Source organism: Cyprinodon tularosa, unplaced genomic scaffold, assembly GCF_016077235.1.
Source record: "Cyprinodon tularosa strain WSP-4 unplaced genomic scaffold, ASM1607723v1 ctg127, whole genome shotgun sequence".
NCBI classification, from domain to species: Eukaryota; Metazoa; Chordata; class Actinopteri; order Cyprinodontiformes; family Cyprinodontidae; genus Cyprinodon; species Cyprinodon tularosa.
In genome coordinates, this window is record NW_024038081.1 from 130,254 (window position 1) to 148,791 (window position 18,538).

Genomic DNA, 18,538 nt, shown 5'->3' on the forward strand with positions numbered 1-18,538 from the left:
GCTGAAGTACGCTCAAGTACGATGAAACACGCTGATGCACGCTGGCACTCATAAACATACGGCAAGTCTGCAGAGATATTTTGAGCATACTGAAAATTTCTCGACCTTTGCCAGCGTGTGCCATACGTGGGCATAAGTTACAGGTCAGTTATCTGATTGTTGACATATGTTAAGTGTAAGTTACTCATAAGTCGTGGCGTCTAGCTTATCCCAAACCTATGAGTAACTTGTGCGAAACTTGTGCGTAACTTCTCAAGAACTTCTCTCCAACGCATATCAACATATCTGACGTGTTCCAGACGAGCGTTGAACGTGTTTCTAACTTCCAGCTACTGTATAATGGCGTATTGGCAGCGTTTTGGTATAAAGGGGGTTCACAGGAGGAAACCATCAGTTCTCCTCCAGACTTCATCCCCATCATAGGGTGAGCCAGAAGGTGAGTGTGATGGATCCTCTCTGCGTTCACAAACTCCATAAATTTATTTATTTTTTATGGTGGGCTGTAAGCAGCAGGTAGGATAATACCGCGATCAAAGGAATGTTTTTATGCAGGCTGGGTGCCTCCGACCGTATTGTTTCCCCCCTCAGGAAGCTGGCCTGTGCATGTTCATGGACATTACGCTGTCATGCCTTATGCAGAAGTTAGGCTGTCGTTGGACAGAAGTTCTAGACTCTTTATGAATACTCTATGTATATGCCCAAAATTGAAAAATACATAGAAGAGTATGCCAGCGTTTTAGGAGATTCTGGGATGTGAGACGTACGCTGGATAAGTCGTCAAGGTGTGACAGGGGCTTTAGAAGCATAAGTCAATAGACTGGTAGAAATATATACTCATGTAAAGATAATGTAAAAAGCATTTCATTTTCCTCCTCTTCGCAAGCATGCAGCAGTTTGAGGCCCAATGTCACATCAAACCCCAATAATTCACACATAAAAAAAAAATGAAAGGAATAGAAATTAAAGTAGTTTAAAGAACACTGGAAGGTTCTAGGCTCGCTGAAGTCAGTCTGTGCTTTGGTTTCTAAACAGAGAGATCGTCCGCTCTTGTCCGGCTGCTTGTTCCGCTGGTTCTGCTGAATCTTCGCTTGTCCTTCAGCAGTAGCCCATCCGGGCCACCATTTTGGATCTGAAGGCACATCATGTCTCTGCTCTCAGGACTGTAGCAGTTAGTGTCAGAGCTGAGGTACACTCCATCTTGAATCTGCTCATCTCTACAGGGCTCCCATTTGGTCGAGTAGCAGTTCATCTTGAGAAAGTTTGCCTCCTCTACTGCAGCAGCCATCTTGTTCTTCTCCGTCACCATGTTCTCCGAGTTCTGTTGGGAGGCCAGTCTGTTGTTGGGGAAGGGGAGCGGTAGGAAGTGAGAGGAGCCAGTCACACACTGGTTGAAATCTGGAGGTGGGGTTGATGGTCGAGGTGGAGATATGGAGATCTGTCGCACCATGGGGGTCTTAGCAGAAGTGACGGTATTTTTGCTCAAAAGCTTCCTGCAATGATTTTAAAAGAGGTAGTTTACCAAAATGAAAAAATCCTTCCTGTTTAGAATGACTGTCGGTCACTAATCAGAAAAAAGATGATCAATGAAACCTTTATTTAATCCTGGGGTGCTGCTTGGCTTGGTATGAAAAAACAAAACAATGAAAAAACAATAAAAACAAAATTAAAACTTAAAACAGGACGTTTTTTCCTGCTTTATGTTTTCTTGGGGGGGCTGGCTGTTTAAAAGGGGTAATGATTTTTTTTACCCCTGATGATTTTTTAACATTAGAGCACAGAAAGCCTCCTGGACCTGACTTAATTGAGCCTTACTTCCTAAAACTGGCAGCTGATTTCATAGCAGAGCCACTGTCCGTTCTTTTTAATCTTCCAATTGAAAACAAGGACATCCCATCTATTTAGAAATCTGCTTTTGTCCTTCCTTTAAAATGAGGTGATCCAACAGTTTTTACCAATTATAGGTCAATTTCAAATTTATGTTTTATCTAAAATTCTGGAGTCTCTTGTTTGTGATCAATTGAAAGACTTCCTCCATTCAAATGAAATCCTTTCTAAATATCAATCAGGTTTCAGAAAAAAACACAGCAGCACTATTACTGCTACTATGAAGGTGATAAATGATATAATTGTACACCATGGTATTTTAAAACGCAGGCTACTTCTTATTGGCCTGTCAGAGCATGCGGTGGCTTGGTTTTAAATCATCTAGAAAACCGGTCCCAGTGTCTAAAATGTGAGGGGCTTTGTTCTGAATTTGTTACTGTTCACAAGGGTGTGCCACAAGGTTCTGTTGTGGGCCCCCTCTTATTTATCTTGTACATCAACAAACGTTAAACAAAACTTCTTTAATGCTAATATGCATTTTTATGCTGATGATACCATCATTATTTATTGCTTTGGGTCATCTCTTGAACAGGCTATTTATTCCCTACAGAAAGCCTTTGTTGCTGTACAGTATTCCTTTATTAATCTTGAATTATTTCTTAATGCTGAAAAGAAAAGTTAATGTTGTTTTCAAATCATAGGAAGGTGCCTCAAACCCTTCCAGCAGTGTCCACTCTGAAGGGGAATGTCACTGAGGTGGTACATGAATATAAATACCTTGGAATTGGAATTGATGACTCCCTCACCTTCAAACCTTTTATTGATAAACTTGTTGAGAAATGAAAAGTTAAACTGGGCTTCTTCTTTCGTAATAAGATATGTTTTTCTTTTGGAGTAAAAAAGCGCCTTGTCTCTGCCACGTTTTTATCAGTCTTAGGTTATGATGACCTTTTTTATAATAATGCTACTTCTTCATGTCCTTAAATGTTGGACTCTGTTTTCCATGCTTCATTAAGGTTCATCACAAACTGTAGAGCCATGACATCACTGTGACCTGTACTCTCAGGTGGGATGGCCTTCCCTCTCTAAGGCAGAGTCATTGGTACACTTTTATTTCCAAGGCCCTTCTTGGATTACTGCCCTCTTACATTTGTACCTTACTTCCACAGAAAAGCATGGCTTCTATTGCCCTGAGATCCAACCATCAGCTGTTGCTCTCTGTTCCTTTTGCCGCACAGAACTGGGGAAGAAAGCCTGTAGCTACGCAGCTCCTTGTGCGTGGAATTTTTTACAAAGAAACTGGAAGTTGACTGAGTTTTTATCTTTAAACACTTTTAAGTTGAAAGTGAAAGAATTTGAAGCAGCTTCAATGATGTACCTGTCATTTATTTTAATGTATATCTGTTTCTTACGTAACTTTAGAAAAAGTCACTCTGACAATCAGTGTCATTCAGCTTGTCAGACCGGCCATTTGGGAATAGTTCTGAAACTGGTAACTTCAGCTGACTTTACAGCCTGTGCGTTACCAGGGGCCCTAAGTGACCACGGCATTGAGTTGACTGTCATCGATTCACCCTCGGATCCATGAGGGTCTGAACGGCGCACAGGGTTTGTCTCGTGCATATGTGCAAGCACGGAGGTAAATGTGTTTTAAAAAACTGTTGGTGAAGATTCCCAGTCATCCAGGTCATAGTCATTCCAAAAGAAGAAAGTTAAAAACAATCCACTGGACTTTGTGTTGGGATCTGGAGGCTTGTCTACTTTTTCCACCAGGGGGCACATGAGATCTTCCTCCTGAGGGCATGAGCTGACTTCAACAGCTGTTTCCAATCTGATCATCTAGAGCCCTACTTAAGGAGGAGGAGGCTGACACTTCTCTGCCGGAGTGTTTGCCAGTAATGGTACCAGCAAACCTGAGCCAGCTTATCTGATCTGTACCTCTGATTTTGTGAACAAATCTGACTCTGTGTTCTTCTGCCTCTCAGATCCTGACTTATCTGGATATCAGTCATCCTGGAGAAAACAATCTCTGTCTGGAACCTGCCTGCCTGCCCTCCGCCTCAGCCTCCGTCTCTGCCTCTGCCCTCTGCCTGCAGACTAGCCTCTGGACCCACAAGGTTCCCCCCCTGCTGATCAGATTCCCCTCTGAGCAGGTATTAATCCAAGTCATCTGTAAACTGCAAGTTTCCTGGATCCACTCTAACTGATCTATCCTCCTCTAGTGGCTTCCCTCCCGTGACCAGTCTGACAAACCAAGAACCTGTGCACATTTGCTTGTGAACTTTGTAAATAAATCTTTTAACTTTTTCCCCTGTCTGAAGAGTGTTTTCTGCATGTGGGTTAGACGCCTAGACCCCAACATGACACTTTGTATAAAACCTGGAACTCAACGCTATTCTTGACATTTTGAATTGAAAAAAGCTTCCTGGATGGGAAGAGAAACGTCTTCAAACTTGGAAACAAAGTCCAGTGGATTGTTTATAACTTTCTTTTGTTTTAGAAAGTTTTTAAAAACTGTTTTTGTGGCTGTTACACTCATCAAAAGTTAGTTTTTCATGTCTTATGTCAGTGTAAATTTTTTGAATTTGAGTGTGTTAAAGGTAGATTCTGTGTCTACCTTTATGCTTTCTCTCTCTTTCTTTTCCTGCAAAGAGGTCACTCGGGACAAACTCTTTAAATAACACTTCTTAACTTATATGTATTAAATAACCAGGAGACATGACAACAGCTGCTTACCAACCAGGCTCACTTCTCGGGAAGTGGCCCTGACAAACAGGTGAAGAAGCATTTTATACCTCAGTCTGCCACATCATCACATCGTACATGTTTGCAGATGAGACATCATGGCTCCAGCCTTATCAAAATATTACACTTCATTCTTAGCTGAAGGACACCGCTCTCATTCCATTCCCAAATATTTGCCACGTACAGAATGAAGATTATAAATGTATATCCGGACAGAGGAACTGTCCTAATTAGATAAAATACCAGGAATAACCATTCTAACATGCAACAGGCAGCTAATTATAAGATTTAATAAACTTCACACATCATCAATGATAATTATCCTAGGAAGTGTAACCAGCATTTGTGGTAGAAGCAGTAGACAGAGCCCTGGGAAAGAGAGACCAATAGGTGTCAGTTAAAGAGGTGATATGCTTATAAGAAATGAGTGTATCGGCTGAATATCTGCATAATAGGGACAAACTTGAGTGTAGCGGCCCACTAAGATACTGCCAAGATCTCTGGACAGAAGTTTGAACATTTGACATATTTTTTTAATCAAATACTTTCATGTGGGGGTCCCTCAGGGCTTACTTTTGGGCCCTATCCTGTTCTTGTGGGTTTTTTTAACCTAGAATTCTCATTGGTTGTTCAGTGGTGCAGTGGGTAGCACTGCTGCCTTGCAGCAAGAAGGTTCTGGATTTGATTCCCGGCCCGGTGTCTTTCTGCATGGGGTTTACATGTTCTCCCTGAGCATGTGTGGGTTCTCTCCGGGTACTCTGGCTTCCTCCCAGAGTCCAAAAACATGACTGTTAGGTTCAATGGCTTCTCTAAATGAGCACCATTCACACACAGAGATAGGCACCAGCACCCCTTGCCCCTAAATGGTGATGGAAAATGGATGGATTCTCATTAATTTTATTAGTTTATGCCTTACTCTAGCTTCAGCCAATCGATGATAAACTATGCTCTCTAAGAAGCAAATCATATCTCAAGGCGCTCTTGATCAAAATGAAGACCCAGCTTCAGGGCATCAGCTGAACTTTGACCCACCTGTGCCCCATTTCCTCCATCACTAGACTATTCTCAGACCCTCCAATCCTTCGGCTTTCGCCACCACCAGTGTCCAGGCCCCGGGCGGAACACTACTTTAATTCTTCATCCAAGCTCATGTTGACTTACTCATTATATAGAATTCAGACAGAATTGGTGCTTTTAACGAGAAAAATGTGTTTACAATTAAATAAACTGGATTAAATATAGAATACCACGTGTATCCTGATCCTATCTAAGGGAGTTCAACCAATATTTGTCTTACCTGCAGCAGTGTCTCCATGCCAGGTGATGCAGCTCTAACACGCTGAGCAGCAGAGAGACGGCCGACACGGCCAGCATGAACACTATGAAGACATTCTTCTCTGTGGGTCTGGAGACATAACAGTTGACTGGATGTGGACATGGCCACGCCTCAGGGAAAAGAAACCAAACAAATTAGGATTTCAGGAAATCATTTTGAAGATGACATTTAGAATGATCATTTTTCTTTATACCTTGCAGACATACAGAGGATGGAGGAAGATACCATAGAGGAAGTACTGCAGACACAAAAACACCACCTGGAAAGAGAGAGGAGTTAAGCTTTGATTACTGCACTGCTTCACAAATCAAATGCAAACAAATAACACATTTCAATAAAATGAACTACAAATAGTACTACATTTAGAGTGTTAATATTGTTTTGAATATCTTATTTATTCATATGCAATGTAGAGAACATCCATGTAAAAAGCAACCCAAACTATTACCCATTTCTTCTCACCCCTCATTCCCATAGTAGGAAAGGAGAAGATTCTGCAATGATATATTCTAAGATTATCTACAGCTACTTTAGTTATTCTACTAAAATTATAGATGAATAGATATTCCAGAACAATTAGGATACTGAGGTGTCACCAGAGTCTCAGCTTGATATCATTCAGAAGTGGTTTCCAAACTGAATGTAATCTGTTTAATGTCCCGATCATTCAAATTAAATTCTTCCTCCATGAATAATGTGTTTGAAAGTCTGTGAGCCAGGCTTAAAAGCTAGGAGGTCATGTTTTGTGGTTTAGATTCAACATCATGAGGCCCGCAATATATCACAACGAGGACTTCATGTTTCCTTCTCAGCAATTTGTAGGAAAAAAAAGAAATTCAGAAATCGAATTTGGACACGGTTTTTAATGAAAAAAAAGTTTTGGCATTGACTTTTGTGTTTTCTCCATTTTTTTTTTCTTTCTCTCGATTTTAATTCTCTTCAGATTTTATTTCTTTCTTTCTTTTTTCTCTATGTTTTATATTTTGCATCCATGCAGTCGTCAACATTTTTATTGTTCAAGAAATTTTATGCTAAGGAGATAATGTAATCTTTAAAAAACTTTAAAATATCCAGTTCGTGAAAGACAATCTGAAAAAGAGACATTTAAACAAATTAGATATAAAACCTATATATAAAAAAAGCAAGGTTTGAAACAGATTTTAAAAAACAATAATAAAATTCTAATAAAACAGTAAAGCTACTTTAAATCCCTTGATGTTGATGAAGAACTTTATCAAAGTTTTATTCCAGGGTTGTTTTTTTTCTACTTTACATTTATAAAAAGTGTTATATGCAATAATAATGGAATAGAATTCACCCCATACACCTTGGTTTCCTTTGCTCACATTATATCAAAACTTCAGAGGAAATTACAGAAAAGATAAAGGTGGAATAAAGAAAGAAATCTAAAGAAAAACTTCCAAAACCCTGAAAAATATGTAACCAAGCCTTCTTTAACAGCTCATACGATATTTTTGTTGTTGTTGATTTAAAATAAATAATGTCTAATAAGTTGAAAGTATTATTCTTACCTCCATGATGGTACGGATCAGAATGCTCATTACATATGTCTTCAACAGCGCCCCCCTCAGTCGAATCCGACCTGCAGACGAACTGTCTCCTTTTTCCTTTCCTCCATCCTTCTCTGCATTCTTTCCCTCTTTGTCCCCTCCTCCTTCATCACCCCCTCCTTGGTCTTCCTCTTTCCCTCCTCCACCTCCTTCCTCCTCCTCCCTGCTCCTTCTCTTCTCCTCCCTGCGAACCGTGTGCATGGCGTGGCCCATGTAGATTAAACTTGGAGTGGAGACAAACACAATTTGAAGCACCTGTAAAGACAGCGGCACCGTTTACTTCCAGATAATCAGAATGAAGGCTGATAAAATGAAGCTGTTCTTCTAATCACAGACTAGTGCTTTAAAATCGTCCTCCAAAAGAAGCTTCAACACCTGCTTGCATTTGTAACATTGATAAGCGCTCCTTTGAAACAATGCTGGAATATTGAATCTCCTTTTTACGGTTCACAAACAACGGTTGCTTAGTTTCTTTAACTCAACAAGTAGCAAACCCCATGAGGATTTTTTTATTTTTTTTGTCTCAAATCACCCTAGCTTGCTTTACCCTTAAGGGGATGTTTATCTCTGTAGATAATCTCACTGCCTTCACCAGAACTTTTCTTCCTTCAACATCAACAATAAACCCTTTCAGACTCTGTTTTGTCACATTTTTTAGAAATGGCTAAACAAATCTGGAAAATGTCTTTTCATTTCTGTATTTGTCGTTCAGAAGCCATGCAGGGTTTGCCAGGGGCATTTATACACTTTGTTTGAATGTTTTTCTATTTGTCAAGTCAAAACTACAAACCTCCATGTATTTTCCAGAGATTTTATGTGATACAAGCTTTTTTGTATTTTCTTATAAAAATATGAAGAACACAGCTTACTTGAGTTTAATTTGCTCAGCTTTACTCTACTCTGGATTGATTTTCCAGAACTTATCATCTCAATGTCTATTTTCAGTAGAAAGACGAACCCACAGTTTTATATAATACTTGGTAATGATACAAACACAACCGTAGCTAAAGGCTGTTATTCAGTTCATGGCTTAGCAGACTCAGAATGACAGACAGCAGCAGGCCAAGGCCATGGGGTGGTATCGCTTAAGTTTACAAGTTAGCGTAAAGCTAACATTTCTTAAAGCTAGCTTGCCAAGCTGGTCATAACAATCTAAATGGTGATAGTAAATAGCTACTTAGGCATCTTCCAACTTAGCAGCTCTCCAGTAGTGATGCTGAGAAACTAGTCCATGCATTTGTTACTTCAAGGCTGGACTATTGTAATTCTTTACTATCAGGAAGTCCACAAACTGTAGTTAAAAGCCTTCAGCTGATCCAAAATGCTGCAGCCAGAGTTCTGATGAAAATGAAAAAGAGAGATCACATCTCACCTATCCTGGCTTCTCTTCATTGGCTTCCTGTTAAATCAAGAATAGAATTTAAAATCCTCCTTCTCACATATAAAGCCTTAAATGGCCAAGCTCCATCTGATATCAGAGATCTGATTGTTCCTTATGTTCCTAACAGAGCATGTTGCTCTCAGTGTGCCCACCCTAATTAGCCTAGTGCCTAAAATTTCTAAAAGTAGAATGGAAGGCAGATCTTTTAGGCTACGTTCACACTGCAGGCCTTATTGCTCAATTCCGATTTTTTTGTGAAATCAGATTTTTTTGCGTGTCCGTTCACACTTCCGAGTATATGCGACTTGTATGTGATCTACTGTGTGAACTGAAAGCGTTCAACCGAAGTGTCCCGCATGCGCACTCGAGGACGCGATGACGTCACATGTAGCAAGCGTCCTCAGTGTTTGCGGAAGTAAACATGACTCGTAATACCGCAGCGTATATTGCGTTCTTTAAGTTCTTCTCCAACAGGAGCAGGCACATTACGAACGAAATCTTTTTAAGAAGATCAAAAAGAAAGAGAGCCAGATTTCTTGCAATGGCGTTTTGTGGGGCAGTAATAGCAAGGTCCGTACAGAGCTCTCACTGAGCTCTCCATTGACTGCTCTCTGTGTTATCTTCCGCCATGGTTGTTAGTTTTTCCCGCCTCCGCTTAGTAGGACGCAGATTAGTAACGTTTAGTAACATTTGTCAAGTATCAATGACGTGTAGGTCGGATGAATGCGACCTGGCCGTACAGACACAGGTCGCATTTGAAAAGATCAGATACGTATCGGATTCAGGACCACATATCCAAGTGGCCTGGGTCGCATTTGAAAAAATCCGATCTGTGTCGTTCAGACAGTCATAAAAAGATCAGATACAGGTCACATATGGGCAAAAAAATCGGAATTGGGTCACTTCAGGCTGCAGTGTGAACGTAGCCTAAGTTATCAGGCTTCCCTCTTGTCTTTTGATAAAGCTTATAGTTAGAGGGGCTCAGGTTATCCTGAGCTATCTCTATAGTTATGCTGCTATAGGCTTAGACTGCTGGAGGACATAGGGACCCCTTTTTCATCATTCTGCTTCATTCTATCTATATTCTCCCGCTCTGCAGAATCTTTGTTCAATCTCTAACGTTCTGCTCTCTCTGCTTTTTCTCATAGTAGCTTCATCTGGCCTTTTCCTGTTAAGCTGTGTCACCATCCTGGGGGGAATATCAGGTGTTGATGGCTGTACTGTCATCAACACATTCACATATATTTGAAAGAGTTGTGCCTGTTTTTTAGTGTTTAATCCTGTTTCTCTCCTACACATGACTATGAACTCAGCTTTTGCTGAGACTAGCATGATGGGCTCTCTTTCAACCCCTTTTGTCACGAAAACTGGCTTAGAGCTCCTCTGATTAAATGTTTCTTTCCTAGACAGAGCCAACCTATGGAGTTTGTTACTTTTACATTTTGTAACATAGAAAGTAATGCAGCGGGGCTTCCATGTTTCTGTCACATGTTTGCTTCTTTCTTGAACCCTCAGTTAGCTGCAGCTGAAGGCTGCTCACACTGAACCTGGTTCTTCTTGTGGTTTCTTCCTGTTAAAAAATAGTTTTTCCTCTCCACTGTGAGGGATTGCTGTAGAGTTAACGACAAAATGCAAACAAATATCTACCGTAGCCATACGCTCATGCAGTAGGAGGGAATCCTGCACAGCCATTGACTAGATACAGTCAGCTGGTTTTCCTTTGAACACTTTCAACCAGTCTGTCTGTATGATTTGGTTTAGTAGTCTCTAAAGGACCTTCAGAGGATATGTGGTAAATTAATGCTACAAAAATCAACTAAACTGAAAGCTAATTGAATCTTATGGCATCAAACTTAAGAGATTCGGTTTTTGGTGTTTTCCACTAGCTTTAAACAGAGTTTAAACATCCATGTTTATATGTTGAAGATAATTTCAACCTGATGTATAACTGTAAAGGTGGTGTAAGTTGTTTGTATGGATACCCAGTATCGTATGTGTGCTATAGGAAACGCTCGGTCATAACAGACGTTCTCGCAGCCTGGCTGCTCTGTGTCACAGTTGAAATCTTCCTGCTCATCTCCCCACGACGATTCAGCAGCCGTCCCGAGCACCAGGATGCGGAAGATAAACAGGATGGTCAGCCACACCTGAGGAGCAACAACCAGCAGACATATTATACCCTGGGAAGCCAAAGCAATATCGCAATGACAGACGGTTTAGTGACTGTTAGTAGGTGAAATGTAACCAGAAACATTCAGCTAAGTAGCAGCAAAGAACATCATTATTTTTCCATTTTTCTGGCGCTACAGGAGGTTAGAAAAGATGTTTCTTCAAATCCTTATTAATCAAAAAGTATTGGAGATGGTTTATTATCTGCTAATTAAAATCTGCTGTTATTGGCCCATTGGTTTATATTCTGGCTCTTGTTCTGGACTGGAACTCATTGGACCAATGATTTTCTCATACGATCTGTAAAAACCACAGTTGCAACATTGCTGCATTATTATTCACCAAATAGAGCTGATTTACTTTAAAATATTTTGTGCCTAGAATGACGAGATGAGGGTGGGTTCTGGTGGAAGTGAGGTCATATTCCAGTACAAACATGTTTACAGAGAGAACACTAAGGCCCTGGTCTTTAAAGAATCCAAATATGGAGCGTAAAATTACATGTGCAAAACTGTTAAAGATTGCTCACAGAAACGATTAGACGAGCAAACTAGTTCCGCCCCATTAAAAGGAAAAAAATGGGTGTTCCATTGGCAGTTTGAGAGCGATCATAAAAAAAAGATAAGTTCTTACCCATAGAGTTTACAATTACAATAATATTGATACATTTTGTTTACATTGGATTTAACATAAGTAACACATAAGTGCTATACATTAGTAAAAAATAAAAGAAAAACATTGAGATTAAATGTCTCAGATTAAAATCAAGTGAATTTTGTTGCATCATTGAGACACGGTTTGGAAATGGAATTTTGAAAAAATATAAATTTGGAAATAAAACGTCTTAAGAAACATTTTTTTTAAATGTTTTTTATATATATATATATATATATATATATATATATATATATATATATATATATATATATATATATATATATATATATATATATATATATATATTTATTTTATTTATTTTTTTTTTTTTTTCAGTTTTTTTATATTTGATTTTATTAAAGCTACAGTGTGTAATTTTCAGCGACATCTAGCGGTCAGACTGCAGACCGCAGCAACATGAACATCTCCCCCCCACCGCTTCTCCCCCCCAACAGTACGGCGAGCGTTACGGGACAAAATTTCTTCCACGACGTCCACATCACCTACCTTCTCAAGTGATGAGGTTTGTTTACATAGATAATTTTACAGATAGTATTTCATTAGTCTGAGTAGGGTATAGATTTCATGTAGACTTAAGATAATAAATATACCCGTTATTTTTTCTACATCGTTGTGACGTTTTGGTGAGCTGCTTTGCATGGTGATATAAACAGACGAAGTAATTGTAGTCATTAGTTTAACAGCGAGATTGTGTTCGCTGGAAGAATATATATTCCCCGTTTACAGAGTCTAAGTCATTTTGGTGGCACGGGGGTTACAACGCGAGGAAGAGGGAGAGGACGAGGGCGAGGGCAGGGAGGCCGTGCAGCTAGGGCCAGGCGAGAGAGGGGAGCCAGCGGGGTGAGAGCAGAGGAGGAAAGGCTTGAAGATCTCCAAAGGAGCCGGAGAGAAGTAACCGAGGTATATATCCAGAAAATTATTTTACAGAAAATTACTGAATCATTACCTGTGAAACATCAGGGACGTTGCTGAATAAGTATACTGGAGAGGAACAGCATCATCACGCCGCAGCATGTTATTGTTTTAGACAGGTCTGAGCATCCTGTACTCCAAAAACTGCAGTGATATTAGACAATTGTGTGTGTAGGATTAATTACCTGTCCAAGAGAAAACTGGCAACTTGAGCGTCACTTTGAAAACCTTTTTCCTCCATCAGTGACTTCCATCGTGTAAATGCCGTGCCAATGTTGATCCGTGTTTTTTGCCGTTTCTTGTCACGCTTGCGTTTATTCTCGTCGTGTTTCCGCTTCTTAGATGACGGGGGTTCGGTGTCCGCCGCTTTTCGTTGTGATACAGAGTAGGCATGATCCTCCATTCGTCTGATGTTTGGCCACACAGTGCCAAACAGTTTGCAAAGTCACTCACGCCTGCCGCCTTGTTCACCTTTCTTGTTACTGAGGCGCAGTATACCTGCTTCTTCTTCTTCTTCTTTGGTTTCAGACAGACTAAACGCTTCTCAGGCATAATACTGCCATCTACTGTTCAGTACCGTCTCAGTTCATCTCTCTCAACTTGCCGTAGTTATTTTTGAGCGTCATGGGAGATCTCGCAATCGCTAGTTTGTTGCCTCTGCGCTTGCCGTAGCGCAAAGATGTCAGCCTCCATGGCTGCGAGACCCGCTCCTATGTAATTATAAATAACGAATTCTAAGGCAACGCAAATATTATGGTTAAAAGGCTGAGCTTATAGGTGATGATAAATAACATAGTTATGTATAATATATTAAATTTCTGACTTTATATCCCTGTAATTATTACACACTGTAGCTTTAATCTCATTCTTTAAGATTTACAGACCACATTCTCTTAATTCCTGGGGCGGGCTTTCTTCTGGAATGAGGGGTGAAGTTTTTATTTCTGTTAGTCTGGACGGACGTAAACAACATAAACATCTTTATTAGTCAATGTGTAAGTCAAAAGCAATTGTTTGTATTTGTGTTTGAAGTAAATGTAATTCATAAAACTGAATTGGAAAAAGAAAAATTTGAACAATAAAATCAGAAAGAATGATGAAAACATAAAATAAATTTTTTTTTTTAGTTCTGGAGGCTTAAACAGCACTGCTGTTATCCTAGTGACCAGAATAACATGGTCCACTTGTTTGAAGTTTGAAAAATCAAAAACGATTTTTCAGAGTAACCTCGTTGTTTTGTCATATTTTCCTTTATTTTTCCAAATTCTTTTATATATATATATATATATATATATATATATATATATATATATATGTTATTCTGGTCACTAGGATAACAGCAGTGCTGTTTAAGCCTCCAGAACTAAAAAAAAAAAAAGTAGTAGCAGTAATGAAAAGTTACCAGTAAGAGGAAGAGATCCAAAGCCTATTAGCCTCTGCAGAAATCTAATATGTGAAATTCCTTTACACAGAAGTATGTGCATTCAGGTCCATGCGGAGCAGCTGTTATTCTATGTGCTCAGGGCAAAGCAGGTATCTTTATCCTTTTTTGTTTTCTTTTTATGGGAATGTTTAATATAATTATTTTCATGTTTGTTTTGTAACAGGGACCAAAAATAATAATCATAAAAAAAAAAAAAAAGTGAAGGGTAAAAGTAGATTATGTGAGTTTTTTTGACCTTGTGAGTCAAAATGACCGACAGTAAGTCTAACACTACCTGTGGTGGAGAGTTCCCAGTGCTGATAGGAAGTATTGATAGGAAGCATCCCTCCTTCCTTACTGCCAGCACTATTCAGACAGCGCTTATCATGATTTATCCAATTCATCTGGAGCCTTAGTCTTGAGCTGTGTTCGAACGTCCGCCCTAACCCCTCAATCTCTATTTAGAGCAGGGACTATATAGTGAACGCAGTTAATTGACCGTTTGAACAGATCATCAATCATTTTTATTTCCCGTTGGTCAAGTGACTCTGGGTCTCCCCTCTGTAACTGCGCCATCTTTGTTCTCTCTCGCCCCCAAAATAAATCTGATGATGCTTTGCAAGGAAAGCTCTCACAAAGTATTAGTGACCATGGTTGCGTAATACGCAATGGAGTCAGCTCCAGCACTTTTCATTCACTAGACATTCAGACAGCACCTATACAGGGCTCTATAGAGGTCAGACATTCCTAAACAGCCTTGGTGATGCCTTCTGTGTAGTCAAGGTGTCCACTTGTTTTACGTTTAGTTTTCCTGACAGAAATGTAAATATTTCCGCTCCAATATCTCTTAAGCTAAATAATTATTGTCCAAAGTGTACCTGCAAGATCCCCGGGCACAAGCTTTGCGTTTGAACATAAACAAGTCAAACTGGAGATGCATGTTCTATTCTGAGTGTTTAAATGTTTATCCTCTATGCGTCGGGGGTGTTAGTGTTTTTTTTTTAGCTTTGTTTTCTGTATCTTACTTTGCCAACAGAGGTGGAGTGCTCCTGTACTTCTTCCAGGAAGTTTCCCAAAAGGCTCCAGTCTGCCATGACCGACTCAAGCTGAGCTTGGACTGTTTAATTTCCTCCGCTGGTAATCTCTGAACTGCTGACCTGCTGATACAAGATGCTCCTAAGAAAAGAACAAATAACTGGTTTAGATGATGCCTTCAGGTACCCCCATTCAACCTTTTACTTCTGCTAGTTAACGCTTTGAATTTAACTATGCTGTAGATTTTCAAATTATTTTAGTTTTTCATGATGTTTTCAAAGAAAAACACACAGAAAACAAGTAATACGAAGCAAAAACATCAGTTAAAGACTTATTTGAGTTCCCCTGCAGCTTTTATAAATTCCCTTAGGGTAAAAATGTGAAGAAGGCACTGAAAACTACCGACTCCACTCTCTCAGGTTGTGTTGTGTGCGTGCGTGTGTGTGTTCTCCTATTATCTTGACCCCATTGACTTCATCTCCACCCTGGCCCCGACCCAATTTATAAAAATGTCTGTGCCCATGTCTTAGTTTAGCCTCGTTTTCCAAGTTCCCACACTCCCCTCGCTCTCTCTGGCTCTGGGGAAGGAAAACTAGAGGTCTGCTCACAACATGCACGCACACACACACATACAAGGGCAAAAAAAAAAACTCTCGGTCATTGTGTCGCTGCAGTTTTGCTCTCTTTGAATATTGAAAATAAACCTGAATGTACTTTTTATGCTGAAAACTAAAACTTAGATCCTGAACAAAAACACAAACCATTATATAAAAGTACCAAGTTATACTGGGTAACAGTGCAGGAGGAAGCACATGTAGCTGCTGCTATAACAACTATTTTTGTCAAAATTGAGGCTTTTATCTCTAAAAGAGGAACAGCAGGAAACTAAGAGCATGAAGTGGTGGTTTCTCATGGTGTCTGCTGCTATTTCATTTGATACTTTCATTGGCTGAAACCAAACTTTGGTTCCTAAGTGCTGCTTGGTGATAGCAGAACCAAACCTGTGTTCATTGTGTTGAATGTTCCTCCTTTCTTTCCCCAAACAGGTTTGGTGGGAGGAGTCCTAGATCTATAATATATAGAACCAAGCGACGCATGTTTAATCTGGCTTGCCAGGTTTAATGTTAAGCAAAGCTTAAACTTCAAAAATAAGATTTACTACACCAGCGTGAGTTGATGTAATAAATTAATATAAAAATGTTAAGCAGCATGAACATCTCCTTTAAAGTGTATTTTTAAAAAACAGAAATGAAGACACAAAAATGAAAGACTTAATAAAATGTGCTTCCTTAGAGTAGCGATAAATCTTTCTGTCCACTTTTTTTGTAAAAAAAAAAGGGAAAAAGTCAAAATACATGATTTACTTCTAAACTCAAAGCATTACTTTTTAAATGGACCAGTTTCATTAATGGTTTATTTTATTAGTTTTTAGTTTTAGTTTGTTTTTATTAGAAATACGCTGCAAAGACTTTATTGGATATAAAGTTCAAACCCCAGCAGGAAGAAGAAAATAACATTAAAGGTGGAATTTGAAACAGAAAATAAGTCAGAGGAGTGTCTTAAACAAACCAGAGGATCAAACTCCTTTCTTTTCATTTTTTAAACACTTCTTTATCAACTAAAATCCCAGTTAAATGCCCTTCCTTTCCTGTTTTTGAGAAACCATAAGGGTTTTGAATAGATTTGTGTGTTCATGTCCTTCATAAGTGCTCCCAGCATCATTAATAACAATATTACTTCCCAGTATAGACTTTCGCCTGACCTTTGTGTGCCAATATATGTGTGTGTGTCGGTTAGCAGCACTTGGTATTGTTCTACATCCTGTCCAGAAAGCACACACACCTCCACACATACTGGAAACCTCTCATACTTCAGCTGATATACAATAAAAACAGATAAATCACTATAATCACTTTATTTAGAAGTTTAAATAACGTAAATATTTGGTGCTATGCATCCTAATTAAATTCATTTTCTCAGATTAAAAAAAATCTTTTAAAATTAACCTTTCAAGCATTTTACATTGAGCTTTTTTATTATTTGTATTGGGCAGAAAATGATCAATTAATAGATATAAGGGCTTCAAAACATCAGCTTGTGTGTCATTAATCTCTATCAGTGGGAGTCGGGACCCAACGTTAGAGTTTGTGAAAGGGTTTTCAAAATGATTGCGATGTTTTTTTATTTATATTGAGGGTAGAAAATATATCATTAAAATAAATAAATGAACAAACCATGAAATAAGCAGATGTAATGATGATTTATCTATTTATCAAATGCATTAATCAATCAAATATCAAATATATCTTTAAACTGCACAGTTTAAAGCTATGCACAATGAAGATAATAAATGATACATTTAAAATTATGAATCAAATTACTAAATCCTATTAACAATAAGCATATTTAAAAATTCTAACAATTATTTCATGTTTTATGTATGAATAAATAAATAAATACAGCATAAAATAATTCTGCGTGTTTTTAGGGGCAGCAGTCTGTCGCTTTATTGCTTTTGCAGATAAAGGTAAAAAGTTTTAGGAACCCTTGATTTATATAATTGGTTTTACTTCAAGGATTTGACTAAAAAAAGAAACTTTCTAATCTGTTGAATAGGATTACAATATCATCCCTGTGTGAGTTACAAATCTTAATAAAAGTTAAAAGTCCAAAGTGGTCTTAAAAGTTAAAATTTTACTTTCTTTAACTCCAAACAATATTTTTGTTATTATTTTGTGTAATTTATTACTTAAAGAATATTATTTTGGACTAGAAATTGTTGAATATTTGTTGAAGACATTTTACCTGATGTAAAAAAAGGCAGACGATGAGAATCTGAGAAACACAAACGATGTAGTGAGCTTAAAGTGACGGACGCCTCTGTCCTCTGCAGGAGTTGCAGAAAAAAAAAAGAAACACTTGATCCTCTACTTCACAGGTGATCTGAAGGGAGTCTGTGTCTGACACCAGTCACAGTCCCTGTTATCTGTTATCTAGTGTCCTACCGCCTTCACTAATGAGAAAAATGAATGGAGACAGTCTGAAAACTCGGATGAATGAGGAGAGCTGACTATTCTGAGTCAAACCAGCTACTGGTCGTGTCCAGGAGGTCTGGAGTGAAACAAATTCGAGGGAGACTGTGATTTATACACGCCTCTCACCCCTCCTTTCCTCTCTCGCTTCTCTTTCTTATCCACATCTCCAGAGGAAGTGGGCCTGGTGCCTCGCTGCCTGCTATTCAGAATTAATGTATGTGTTTGTTTGCGGCTTCTGGCATCTGAAGGAAGTCGTGTATTGTACGAGGACACAATGGCTGAAGGTCTCCCTCCTGCATTCCTTCAGCCGTTCTTCTCCATATGTCTGCCCCTTGGCAGCCGTAGATGGCTACTGCTGGCAGATTTTTCATTAACTATCAATCTTCAGCAATACATTTGAAAGGGCAAAATTAAAGAGGCATCATATGA

The 18,538-nt window shown here is 38.9% G+C and overlaps 1 protein-coding gene across 1 annotated transcript; it reads right to left on the reverse strand.

Moving 5' to 3' along the window:
- Window positions 1-845: 845 nt before the first annotated feature.
- Window positions 846-18,203, reverse strand: gja5b (gap junction protein, alpha 5b). The gene is made up of 7 exons (XM_038276752.1): window positions 17,880-18,203; window positions 15,065-15,215; window positions 10,840-11,004; window positions 7,438-7,731; window positions 6,099-6,164; window positions 5,867-6,015; window positions 846-1,490 (listed from the first exon to the last, which is right to left on the reverse strand). Exons 2-7 carry the CDS (start codon window positions 15,131-15,133, stop codon window positions 1,025-1,027), a joined length of 1,209 nt encoding a protein of 402 aa, XP_038132680.1. The 5' UTR covers window positions 15,134-15,215; window positions 17,880-18,203; the 3' UTR covers window positions 846-1,024.
- Between the last annotated feature and the right edge of the window lie 335 nt (window positions 18,204-18,538).

Coding starts and splice junctions, on each gene's coding strand:
- gja5b (XM_038276752.1), bottom strand. CDS start 15,133: ATGGCAGACTGGAGCCTTTTGGGAAACTTCCTGGAAGAAGTACAGGAG. Junction 6,165..7,437: donor TGATCCGTACCATCATGGAG/GTAAGAATAATA, acceptor CTCTCTTTCCAG/GTGGTGTTTTTGTGTCTGCA. Junction 1,491..5,866: donor GCATGGAGACACTGCTGCAG/GTAAGACAAATA, acceptor AAATCATTGCAG/GAAGCTTTTGAGCAAAAATA.